This window comes from Auxenochlorella protothecoides, assembly GCF_000733215.1.
Source record: "Auxenochlorella protothecoides strain 0710 unplaced genomic scaffold scaffold78, whole genome shotgun sequence".
In the NCBI taxonomy this organism is placed as follows: Eukaryota; Viridiplantae; Chlorophyta; class Trebouxiophyceae; order Chlorellales; family Chlorellaceae; genus Auxenochlorella; species Auxenochlorella protothecoides.
This window is the reverse complement of record NW_011934236.1, coordinates 33,907-45,772: the sequence shown is the minus strand read 5'-3', so window position 1 is coordinate 45,772 and position 11,866 is coordinate 33,907. Positions and strand designations below refer to the sequence as shown.

The 11,866-nt window shown below is 63.3% G+C and overlaps 5 protein-coding genes across 5 annotated transcripts in view; 2 read left to right on the top strand and 3 right to left on the bottom strand.

The window, feature by feature from the left end:
- F751_5971 (DDB1- and CUL4-associated factor 8) overlaps window positions 1-839 on the bottom strand; it is a gene marked incomplete at both ends in the record, with an annotated part of 7,174 nt that extends 6,335 nt beyond the window's left edge. The window contains 3 exons of the mRNA XM_011400023.1: window positions 109-423; window positions 560-627; window positions 707-839. Coding sequence (XP_011398325.1) covers window positions 109-423; window positions 560-627; window positions 707-839 — 516 coding nt within the window. The remainder of the gene's footprint in view (window positions 1-108; window positions 424-559; window positions 628-706) is intronic.
- A 389-nt stretch (window positions 840-1,228) lies between these two features.
- F751_5970 (Cell cycle checkpoint protein RAD17) lies at window positions 1,229-4,536 on the bottom strand (the record flags this gene model as incomplete). The annotated part of the gene is made up of 8 exons (XM_011400022.1): window positions 1,229-1,321; window positions 1,583-1,662; window positions 1,866-2,614; window positions 2,795-2,925; window positions 3,052-3,161; window positions 3,301-3,514; window positions 3,768-3,883; window positions 4,503-4,536. The coding sequence occupies 8 exons, from the start codon at window positions 4,534-4,536 to the stop codon at window positions 1,229-1,231; spliced, it is 1,527 nt and encodes a 508-aa protein (XP_011398324.1).
- Window positions 4,537-6,378: 1,842 nt separating this feature from the next.
- Window positions 6,379-7,328, top strand: F751_5969 (putative chaperone protein HSP31; the record flags this gene model as incomplete). The annotated part of the gene is made up of 2 exons (XM_011400021.1): window positions 6,379-6,993; window positions 7,206-7,328. 2 exons carry the CDS (start codon window positions 6,379-6,381, stop codon window positions 7,326-7,328), a joined length of 738 nt encoding a protein of 245 aa, XP_011398323.1.
- A 433-nt stretch (window positions 7,329-7,761) lies between these two features.
- Window positions 7,762-8,949, top strand: F751_5968 (Uncharacterized protein; the record flags this gene model as incomplete). The annotated part of the gene is made up of 4 exons (XM_011400020.1): window positions 7,762-7,946; window positions 8,047-8,227; window positions 8,394-8,545; window positions 8,697-8,949. The coding sequence occupies 4 exons, from the start codon at window positions 7,762-7,764 to the stop codon at window positions 8,947-8,949; spliced, it is 771 nt and encodes a 256-aa protein (XP_011398322.1).
- Window positions 8,950-9,070: 121 nt separating this feature from the next.
- Window positions 9,071-11,703, bottom strand: F751_5967 (T-complex protein 1 subunit epsilon; the record flags this gene model as incomplete). Its single annotated transcript, XM_011400019.1, has 7 exons — window positions 9,071-9,927; window positions 10,122-10,287; window positions 10,419-10,518; window positions 10,691-10,834; window positions 10,980-11,163; window positions 11,414-11,564; window positions 11,656-11,703. The coding sequence occupies 7 exons, from the start codon at window positions 11,701-11,703 to the stop codon at window positions 9,071-9,073; spliced, it is 1,650 nt and encodes a 549-aa protein (XP_011398321.1).
- Between the last annotated feature and the right edge of the window lie 163 nt (window positions 11,704-11,866).

Sequence of the window (11,866 nt, the reverse complement as noted above, 5' to 3'; positions counted from 1 at the left end):
GTCGGCACGCAGACAGCAACTCCCTTCACACCCCCCCCCCGCCCCTCTTCCCCCCTTTGACAACCACAACACAATCAGAGCACTCGCCTGGGGGGACTTGACCTCAACCAGAGCGATCGCCGGCCCTCCCCGCTGCACGTCCGTGGACAGCACTCGGCCATCCTCGCCGCAGGACAGCACCCAGCCCGCCGCCCCCGGCACCAGCGCCAGCTTGTGCGCGCGGCCATTGTGGCGCGCCACGCAGCGCGTGCGCACCGAGCCGCCCTCGCCAGCCAGCCCCAGTCGCACCTGGCCGTCTGCGCCTGAGGAGACCACGGTGCGATTGTCGGTGCCGGGGATGGCACGGGCCTGGAAGACGTTGTCAGTGTGCCCACTGTCGTAGGAGAGGACCTCCGCCCCGCGCCGCCAGTCCCACAGCTTGATCTAGGAGGGGGGGCGCCGGGGGGTCAGGGTTCAGGTGGCGGTTGGGGTCAAGTACTGTGGCCTATGCACTGAGCACGGTGCATGAAGGGCCCACATGGGACAGAGCGAGAGCTGACACAGCCGCTCAGCGCCCTACCAGCTGGTCATCGCTGCCAGACAGGAGTCCTTCCCCATCAGGGGTGAAGGTTACTGTGTTCACGCAGCCTACCGCATGAGGAGGGGAGGGAAGGGTGGGCTGCGATTCTGGGACCTATCGCACACATGCTGAGAAACCCAAATGTACCTGTGTGGCCTTCCAGGCGCCGCGTCAGCCCCAGCCGCTGCAGGAGGTGGAGCGAGGCCCCGACCCGGCTCCGAAACCGGCTGGGGGACAGCAGGCCCTCCCGCTGCGCCTCGGCATCGCTGTACAGGGTCATCTCCCTCAGTCCACCATCGTGACTCCGGTGTGTGCTGCGTCTGTGATCGCCTGGGCCGGCATGTAAACGTGCGAGTCCCTGGAAGCCACGATCTGCTTCTCTCGGATACATTGTGGTGACGTGGCGAGATATGTCCCATGAACTTGGCAGCATGATGGGTGTAGTGGACTCGATTCCATTACCTCGGCATGTGCACAACGACGGTGGACTGCCACAGACATCTCCCACAATGAATGTGATTCGAGCGCTCGTGAACTGTTTGGGATTTGCAAGTTCCGTGGCATGCCAGCTCGCTGCTGCACGCCGGCAAGGCATCGCTGACCGCCCACGCACCGCAAGCCGCCACCGGAGGGCCCGTTGCCGGCGCATGGCTCCGTCGCCACCTCCCCTCACCCCGCGTCCTCGATGGCGTCCTCGTCACCTTCCGACTCCGCCTCCACAGACGTCGCAGGTGCCGCCTGCTCCTGGGCGTACAGCTGCCCCTGCCACAGCCTGGTCCAGGAGCGGGGCAACGCGGCCTGCGTCCCCGGCAGGCCCCTCAGCGCGGGCAGCACGTCGCAGGCCGCGGCGGCGCGGGGCCGCAGCGCCCCCGCGCCGCCCGCGGCCGCCCCCGCGCCCGCCACCCAGGCCAGCGCCGGCGCGTTGGCGGCCACGCCGCGCTGCGCCACGAAGAACGCCGGGCTGCGCAGCGGCAGCCAGCGCCGCGGGGCGGGGCGCTTCATCGCATGGCACAAGCCTCGCACCGCCACGGAGGATGCCGCGGATGGGGCCAGTCCCCCGTCTGGCAGCGCATCCTCGTCCATGGCCCCACGGCCTGCCGGGCCTGCGATGGGTCGGTGTGTGGGAGTGTGTGTGTGTGGGAGGAGGGGGTGAGGGAAAGGGGGGGTGGGGCGACACCTCGATGTGTCCTGGGACTCCCTTTGCCCAGATTGCAGGGCGCCCGCGGTCCGCAGGGGCGATCACACCCACTCCCAGCACACAGCGCCCAGCAGACAGCACACCGCCCGACGCGTCATGCACACCCACCCCGGAGGCGCAGGGTGCCCAGGACGTCCGAGTCGGAGAGGTACAACAGGCTGGCTGCGACGTCCTCCATCGCATCCGCAGCTGCAAACTCCAGCAGGTTCTCGTGCAGGAACAGGCTCACGCGGCCTGAAGGTGTGAGAGGAGGGGATGCATTGTTTGGTGGTGGTGGGAGGTAAGCGATCGTCTGGGAGCACCCTGGTCTTTGACGCCGCCAGGCTTGGCAGGAGGGCTCGCTGACCGAGGTACGCGGGCAGCTGCCCTCTGTGCCGCGGCAAGAGCTGTACGACCGCCAGCAACATCCAGAGCTCAAGAAAGACCTCGACAGCCCCTCGTCCTGGAATGCATCCCAACCAGCAGCTCGGCTCGCCTGCGTCGAGGTCGCAGGTCGCCAGGATGCCCTCCGGGTCGAATGCCAGGGGCCCCCGCTCCCCCTCCTCCCCTGCAGCGTCCCGCCGGTTGTACAGGACCTTGCCCAGCGCGTGAAAGGTGCCCAGCGAGGCGTCGCGCGCCGCGCCCAGCGCACTCGGCTGCGGACCGGGTGGCGGGGCCGCCACCGCCGCGGCGCGGATGGCGGCGCCCCTCGACCCCCGCTTCCTCTTGAGCTGGGCGGGGGCCGGCGCCGTGCGGGGGGGCAGCACGACGCGCCCAGCATGCAGAAGCGCAGCGTGGCCAGCGCGTTGCTGAGATCGCCGCCGCACGACTCCGCGACGCTGCGCAGCTGCGAGTTGGTGGGGGCAATGTTGAGGGGCCTTGGGTGAGAGTGAAGGAAGGAGCCAAACAGGAGCCGGGGTCATACCGGAGTGCAACAATCCAGGTCCAGCCCTTGAGTGGCCTGGGTGAGAAAGTTCGCCAGCGGCATGGAATAGCGAGCATCCAGCCCTGATCCCTGCAAGACATGTGCCTGGCCGCCCCCCACCCCCCCCCCCCACCCCTGCTCCTCGGCGAGGCTTGACCCCTGCCGCTGCAACACCTGGCGCAGGACCTTGAGGCAGTTGGCTGCCGTGATGGGATTGAGGGACAGGGAGGGAACGCCCGCGGTGGCAAGCTCGACTGATAATGCCTGCAAGGGTGTGGGGGGGGTCTGTGGCGGAGCCATGCATGCGGAGGTGACGTGGTCGGACGCAGCCTTTCAGCACGCCACAGCACTCCCCGCCACAGATCGACGCCAGATCCCCATACCTCTCACCCTGGGCAGACCGGTCTTCTCTGAGGCGGCGCCGGGTCCCTTCTGTGACCGCCCAGAGACCTCTGTCCCGCAGATGACCAGAGGCTGGGAGGCATGGCGGGCACAGCTCACTGACGGGAATATTTTCGAATGGGGAAATGGGAAAGTGAGGGTTTGAGTAATGGGTGGAGCGTCGCGGCAGCATGGCACGAGCATGGTGGCCCCGCACGCGATCCGTATTCCCCGAAACATAAAAGCAGGCTTACTCACCGAGTGCCTGCACCAACCTCCGGGCCTGGCCGGGGTCTGGGGTCAGAGGCAGGTCGGCGACCACAGTCAGGCGTGAGCCTGGCCGCTCTGAGGGCTGGCCGCGGGGAGGACCGGGGCCGCCCACTGAGGACAGGGAGAGCACCGGCATGCGAATGCGGAGCAAGCTCTCCTCAAAGGCCGAAAGCCTTGACTGATAGGACTCGCCGGGGGCTGCCTGGGAAAGGGATATGGAGGGGGAAATACTTGGGAAGAGGGGGTTCTTCTGGTCTATGAGATCAGCTGTCGCCAACACCGACGTGGAGGTGCTTGAGACTCAAACCAACATGAGCACACTACGAGGTCGGACACAGTTCCGATGCGATTCATTGCGACCTTCCTCCGCTCCTTCAATTGATTCCCGCATACTACACACTGAGGCATCCCCCAGCCACCCAACTCTTGCACCCCAGCCTCGAAACTACACTGACCGTGGCTCGCTCCTCCCAGCTGCCGCTCGCTGCTGCAGGCTGCAGCTCCACCAGGTTGAACCCCAGCTCCTGCGCCAGAACCCGGAGGAGCGTCGACTTGCCGCACCCAGGTGGCCCTGCAATTTGCGGAGGGTGGTGTGGTGGGGATGACAGGCAGTCTACCAGGTACTGCTACGACAAAAAGAGGACCCCGATCGCGTGCACCAGCGCCCCAACCCCAATCCCATCCATCCCTGACGATGTCCTCCAGCCAGTGTGCTGAGTGCGGGTGCGTCTCAAGCTGCCCCAGGAAAGAGCAGGTGCTCCGCACACCTTCCTCCCTCCCACCCTTGAACGTGCCTGTGAGCACCAGGGCGGCTGAGCCGGGCCGTGTCGGCCCGTGTGGAGCCTGAGCGGCGTCCCGGCGCGCTGCCAGCCACGCCCTCACCTCCGCAACCTTCTTCGGGTGGATGACCAGCTGCTCTGATGCGCGGGGGGCGATGGCCCAGCCATCCTTGTCTTCCTGGGGGCCCGAGAGCGCGGCGCCAGGGAGGGGCGGCGCGGACCGTGATGCGCGTGGCCCGCGCTGGCTGGCGGGCTGCGGCGAGCTGGCGGGTGTGGAGGCGGCTGCTGGTTGCGAGAGGGATGATGCAAGGTGAGGGGAGGGGCCGTGCCATGAGTGCAGCTACTCGAGCCACAGAGCAACACGCCACCTCCGAGGTGCTGCTCGCATCTCCAATGCCATACCCGCCCCACCGCTCTGTGGCTGCTGGCTGCTGGTGAGGTACATGGACAGCGTTTGCTGGCGTGAGGTGGAAGACGTCTGCGCATCGAGAGAGCACGAGGGTGAGGCCAGAAGGTCTCATTGCGTGGAAGGGATGCTGCATGCACCACGGTTCATCGCAATGGGGAACTTGAAGGGTTCTCCAAAGCTTGCCATGCCCGAGAATCGGACTGGACATTCCCCACCTCCCGCCGTAGCCCTACCTTGCTTGAACCGGAGGGGCGGAGCGGGGGTGCCACATCCTTAGTTTCCTCCTCCACGACATCCTCATCATCACCACTTGAATCGATGATGTCCCACGGAGGGGCAGGCAGCTGCCGCCTGCGCGTCCTCATAGTACAGTCATGCCCAAATGCCCTGGGTCAGGGCCCAACAATCAGTCGGTCCTGCCTTGGCCAGGCAGCATGAATTGAGCTTGCAGAAGAGCACTCAGATGCAGATCCGCTCAGGCACGCTTCAGTGCAGCTTGGAGGTGACCGATGAAGTGACCAGAGGACGGCATGCCTCGATGAGGAGGCTCACCCTCTCGCAGTTGCCAACCTCAGGACGATTCAGCTCAGTCACGAAGGTAAGGTGATACAGGTGGTGTCTAAGATGTATTGGGAGTCGGTGGGACTGGCTCGAGCTGCCAACTGAGATCACGTCCCTGCGCGGACCAACACCTCTCCCCAAACTTGGTTCTGGACCTCTAAGAGCCCGTAACAATCTCGATGATAGAATCAATTAACATCTTGCCACAGGGTGTATCGAAATCGCGATCTTGGCCCCCTGCTTCGCAGTGCTCCATCCCGACCATGCTAGGCATGCTCGCATGGAGTTTTGAGGGAGGCGGGGGTCTGACGCCTGCCGCACTGTGAGATTTCAAGTACAACCACGGTAGCCTCGCGAGCATTGGGACCTCCACGCGCAACTGTTCCGTCAAGCTCCGGTGAAGTTTGGCATGTGGCCATAGCACTTGGAGGGTGTAACACCCACGAGTTACATTTCCCATGTGCTCGCCGGCACCAGCTGACACTGGTGTTGCCCAACGTACCACCCCAGCAGCAGGCCCTCCTTCACGTGCCAGGGCGCATTCAAAAATTTTATGTGAACCTTGAATGACACATGCTCCTATTCAACCTTCAAGGATAAAGCCTAGACCCTCAGATGAGTGCATTTGTAAGTAAGTGTGATGTACTCAGGCACAAAGCCTAGCCTGGTCTGGGGTGACTTTTGCTTGCACTGGCCATGCTTTTCTATTTCATGTGCTCTTGATGGAAACTTACCGCTTGGTGCCTGCGCTTTGAGGCATGCTTTGCCCATGGGCAATGTAGAAATAATTGCTGCCAAAACCAGCAACTAACCGAATGGTCAGGTTCCCATCTGTACATTCATGAACGCGGATGCCATGCCTCCTTCGTCTCTGTGCAGAAGAAAGTCGCCGAAAGGCAGCGCTACGGCACTTCATTATCTGTGACCTCTGCCAAAGGATGAATTCCTAGGTAGTAGACGTGGCTAGGAGACGGAACTCTGCCAAGCAGACGCCAGCAACCATTTGCACAAGGGTGTTCAAGTCGAAGCTTGGCCAGGTCAGACACTCCGGCCCCCATTCAGGCAAGTCTGAAGTCTACTTGTGCCCAATCGCGAGTTATTTGCAGCGGCGCATAGCGGTATCAGTGCCAGGCTTGGATAGAAAACACATCCGGATTGTCCGGTACTCGAGCCGTCGGTCTTTAACCTGGGTGCGGGTTAAATTTGTAACCATCTCTGACGCGGAGAGGAAGCTACAAGTTTCCGTACAAGAACTGCGAATGGAACCATTTGCACCACACTGTTCCCATCTCGGCAAATTAAATAACTGATCCCCCGATGTCATCCAACACGCTGCCCAAGCGGGTTTTGGTAGCCATCACCAGTTACAATGGTGCACTGTATGACGATGGCAAGCGCACCGGCCTCTACTGGTCCGAAGCCCTCCACCCATACAATGTCTTCGTCGAGGCGGGTTTCGAGGTGGATGTGGCCAGCGAGAAGGGCACCATGGGCTACGACGAGCACTCCATCGAGGGCGACGGCCTCGACCCCGAGTCGAAGGAGGCATGGGAGGACGTAAACAACCCCCTGAAGAAGGCCCTGAAGGAGAGCCTGCTGAAGGCCGCGGACGTCGACCCCCCCAAGTACGGCATCTTCTTCGGTGCGGGCGGGCACGGCGCGATTTACGACTACCCCGGGGCCTCTGGTCTCCACGCGGCGGGCAGTGCAATCTACGGTGCTGGTGGTGTCATCGCGGCGGTGTGCCATGGGCCCGCCATCCTACCGGGGATCAAGGACCCCGCCACCGGCCAGCCGGCCATCAAGGGCAAGAAGGTGACAGGGTTCACCAAGGTAGGCGAGGAACAGATGGGGCTGCTCGAGAGCATGCGCAAGGACAAAGTGCACACCATCGAGGAGTTGGTCACCGAAGTGGGTGCCAAGTATGTCCAGGTAGGGAGGGATGGAGAGCAGCATGTGCGTAAGGGAGGGATATTGTGGCTGGCGTCATTGTATGGGTCTTCTTGTGGAGATGGTGGATGCTCAGATCACTCACAAGGAGACTTGCTCCTTGAGTTCAGATTTCCGAGAAGCGATCTGCTCAGGATTGATACTATACCCTGATTCTGAAGCAACTTATCAAGATACCCTGCCTTTCTGTACAGCCTCCTGGAGGACCTTTCGATGACTTCAGCTACACTGATGGCAGGGTAGTGAGTGGAGTGAACCCCGCCAGCGCAAAGTCTACCGCGCAGGCTGCCCTGAAGGCATTTGAATCCTCCCAGTGAGGAGGCTGAACATGATCCATAGTGACTGCTGTGTGACGTCGTCAGTGCGCAGAGAGACCTTTGGCTTTTGACAGATTGGATTGGTGCATGCAGAAATCCTGTCTATTCCCAATGGCTTGTATCGACCCAAGAAGGATACTGTACCAGGGAAGAAAACCCTGTCTTCGTCCAGTTTACGCGAGTTATCGGAGTAGGTGCCAGGAGGTGGAATGACAGGGAACGCGCGCGTTGGGTAGGTGGGTCGATTTCGGCCAACACCAGACAAGTACAAAGACAAACAGTGCTAGCGAAGCTGTGTAAAAAGGTCGAAATATTCACTCGGTCAAGATCCCGGTGTATGGCAGACCTGCGCCCACATCTTGTGTTCGCAGGGATCGTCGTTGGGAAGTGATCCGCACGGCAACTCACCGCTTCCACACGCCGATTCCACGGCATGGACGACGTGGACAGGGTCCTGTTTGTATGTAGGGAACTCGATGTGTACAAGATCCCTCCCAGAACCGGAGCGGGTGGGCACAGGTCGGGCGAGTGGCGCGTGGACGACAAGATCTTCACCGCCCGCTGCCGTGTCATGGCGCGAGGGCAGGCCCTTGAGATCCGACTGGAGGACACCACCACGTACGTATGTGAGGCATGGCAACTTTATTCTCGCATGGGCCCCAGCACCCGCGTCCCTCGTGGGTCCAATTCCGCCACGGGACTCCCATTGCCTATGCAGGGGGGATGTGTTTGGAGTCTGCCCCGTCCCCAGGGGGCAACTACACCTGGTAGTGGAACCCGCGGCCGACTCCTCCCGAAACTTTGTCGTGCGTTTGGAGGACGCCGCCTCCAAGCGCCACGCCTTCGTGGGCATCAACTTTGCAGAGCGCTCCACCGCTTTTGATTTCTCGGTGGCGCTGGTGCGTGCCTGAGGGGATGTGGAGTGGTGCTGCTCCATGTTTGGCACGAATGGGACTAGACTGAATCCCCTGCGGATTTTGCACCCAGAGTTCCAGCAAAGGCCTGCTTGCGCAGGCTCGATGGCACCAGAAACTGACTGATGCCCACTTCTTCGTCATCTCGTAGAGCGACCACGAGAAGCAGCTGCAGCGTGCCGACAAGCTGCAACACATCGAGGCGTCCGACGACCCGCTCGCCGCCGCGGCGAAGTCGCTGCCTGAGGCGGCGGCCCTGTACCAGAAGCAAGATCTGGCGCTGGAGGAGGGCACCACCATCAGGTGTGGGAATATGAATCTTGGTGAGGACCTGTCGAGCAGGTTTGTGTGCCGCTGCTGCCATGTTCACCTGGCCCCCTCCACGATCCCGGCACATGCATGGGGGTCTCCTCTCCATGAGGCTGAGCATGCATGCCCCCGCCCCCCGTCGCAGGTTGGCGGTGCGCAGGCCAGAGGGTGGCGCGGCGGGCGGCTTCCTCTCTCGCCTGCCGGTCCAGGGAGGCGCCCTGGCCTCCCCCGGCAAGGGCATCGGCCTGGCTGCCCCTCCCGCGCCCAGTAACGGTGCCTCCACGGCCCCTGCCGCGCCGCGCGCCTTCGATCCCCCCCCCTCCGCCGCGCTGCAGGGCGCCCCAGTCCTCCCCCCTCCCGCGTCGGGCGGAGAGGCAGGCTGGGCGACTTTCGATTGACCCTCCCGTGGCCGCTCCCCTGATCCCCTTCACATGCCACCAGTCAGCCATGGGCACCCCTCCCCCCGTGACCCAGAGGCATGCCTCCTGTTACAGGCACCCTGCATGCGCACATCTCAGATCACGCATACTCGTTGGGCTTGATGACGTCGTCGATCTTGAGGATCATCTTGCAGACCTGGGTGGCGAGCTGGAGCTGCTGCCGCTTGCCCGCCAGCGTCTCAAACACGTTTTGCGCACGCATGTCGTTGGTGCCCAGGTCGTTGCAGTCGATGCCGAGGTGGGGGTCGCCCTCCGTCAGCTGCCGCGTCTTGACCTCGGTCAGGCTGGCGATGGGCGCCAGGCCCGAGTTCTCGGCCAGGGACAGCGGGATCACGTCCAGCGCGTCGGCAAAGGCGCGCATGGCATACTGCTCCACGCCGCCCACACGCTCCGCGGCGGCCTCCACGGCCAGCGAGCAGGCCATCTCCGCCGCGCCGCCTCCGTAGACCACGCGGTTGTCGCGCACCAGATTGCGCGCCACGCACAGCGCGTCGTGCAGGGAGCGCTTGGTCTCCTCCAGCACCATCTTGTTCCCGCCGCGCACGAAGAGCGTGACCGCGCGCGAGCCGGGGCAGCCCTCCACCAGCAGCATGCGGTCGCGGGTGGTGCCGAAGCTGACCTCCTTGACCAGAGCCGCGGAGCCCAGCTTGGAGGCGTCCAGTTCCTGGAAGCGCGGCACGATGCGCGCGCCGGTGGCCAATGCCAGCAGCTCGATCTCCACGCCGCCCACCCAGCGCACCGCCGGCAACCCCTCGTGCATCAGCAGGTGGTTGGCCTCGTCGTCAAACCCCCACTGGCACACCACCAGCGTCGCGCCGGAGGCCTTGCAGGCGCGCACCATGTCGGTGAAGTAGGCCTTCTCTGCGCCGCGCAGCGCCTCGAACTTCTCCACCGTGTCGATGTCCACCTGGGATTTGGGATGGGATGATGTTGCGACTCGGTGGCGGGGAGGGCGGCGAAGTGTTGTGGGGCCTGGGAATGCTGGCTGAACGGCTTGGTGAGGAGGGCCTTGCATTGCTCCGGTGCTCAGCCCCCCGGGTCTGGTGCGGGCTCCATCCCTCCAAGCTGGGGCAACCAGGACGACGGCCCGCGGGCACTCCCGCTGCCACCTCCCCCCCACCCCCCCCCACCCTTGTGCTTGGTTTTGGGCTTTGGCGGCTCAAAGGGGCAGGTCAGGATGGCTATCTTCACGTCGTGCAGCTCCTTAGGCATCTGGGGATGGCTCATGTCCTTGTCCAGGATGACGCCCTGCACGAGGCGGGAGTCCTCCAGGCGCCCGCCCACCTTGCCGTCCAGCTGCCGGGCAGAGGGCAAAGGGGGTTGGAGGAGAGAAGAGGGCGCGAACTTTGCACTGCAGCCGGCTATCCCCCAGGCAAGGGCACATCGTGTCCCACATCCACAGCCGATGCCCTCCCGAGTCACCACACCTTGATGAGGTCCAGGTTGACGTCTTTCCTCTCCAGGTCGGCCACGGTCAGCACGGCCTCCACACACATCTCAGCCAGGGGCCGCTTGTACCGCCCCACACTGTGCGTGGTTGGAAAGGGGGGAATGCTGAGCAGAGAGAACGGAGTTTGAGGGGGAAGGCATGAGGCCAGTGTACCCCTGCTGGACAAGAACCCTGCCCAGCGCCCCACACCCCGATACACACTGCCAGGTCGGCAGGGAAAGGACGGTCAGAGCCCCCGGCCCTCCTCACATCTTGGAGCTGAGCGTCGTCATGCAGGTCTTGATCAGGGGCTCCAAGTCCTCCTTGGTGCCGGTGCCAAAATCGAAGCGGGTGGAGATGCGTTCCAGCTCCGCGGTGGCAATCTTGCAGGCCATCTCGTATCCCTCCGCGATCCTGAAGGCATTGGATGGCATGGTGGGGTGTGTGAGAGGGGCACACTGCCTTGCAGACCCCACCCTCAGGTGGACACTCAGGCTGCTCTGGCGCCAGTCCCCCGTCATTCTGAGTCCCACAGAGCAAGACACACAGTGCCACCCACCGGAGCGGGTGGATTCCCCTGTCCAGCAGGCTCTCGGCCTGCTCCAGCAGGCTGCCCGCCAGTACTGTGACCCCAGTGGTGCCGTCCCCAATCTCGTGGTCCTGCGACTTTGACAGCTCCACCAGGAGCTTGCCCACCTGATGCTCCACCTCCATCTGCTCCAGGATGGTCGCGCCATCGTTCGCTGGTGGAAAGGGCGAATTGAGGGCAAGGGTGGGAGGGGGGTGGCAAGGATACTGTCCTGGGAGCAGATCCACCTAGGCCAATCCCACCCTTCCATGACTTCAGCGGAATGAGGGGGTAGCAGCGCAGAGGGAATATGAAGGTTAAAGAGCAGGGCAGAGGAGGTTTGGGGTGACATGCAGATTCAGCCTCCCATTGCTGCATGCAGGCGCCAGAGACCCATCTCAGCCCCCCCCCCCTCTCCCACGCACTGATGACAATGTCGCCGTCTGGCCCCTGGAGCAGCTTGTCCATGCCCTTGGGCCCCAGGGAGGTGCGCAGGACCCGCGACACCGCCTTGGCAGCCTGGATGTTGGACTTGACCGCCTCGATGCCCTTCACCCGACTCTGCTTCTCCTGCTCCTGCAGCACGGCGAAGGGGTGATCACGGGTTTCAGCGGGTGCCCGGTGCCAGGAACATCATCGATGGATACCCATCAAGGGCACCACGTACCCTGATGATGATGAAGGGACGCCCATACTCGTCGAATGCCAGGCTCATGGCGGGCCCGAGCCCCTGCGGCGAGATCAGACGACCAAGCAGACGGTGGCAAGCCTCGCGATTCCAGAGACACCAGTCAATGCACGTGCCACTTTAAGTGAAGAAATCAGTCCGACTCGAGAATAGTACCTGGCGATTGTCGGTCATGCAGGCGGAGCACTGA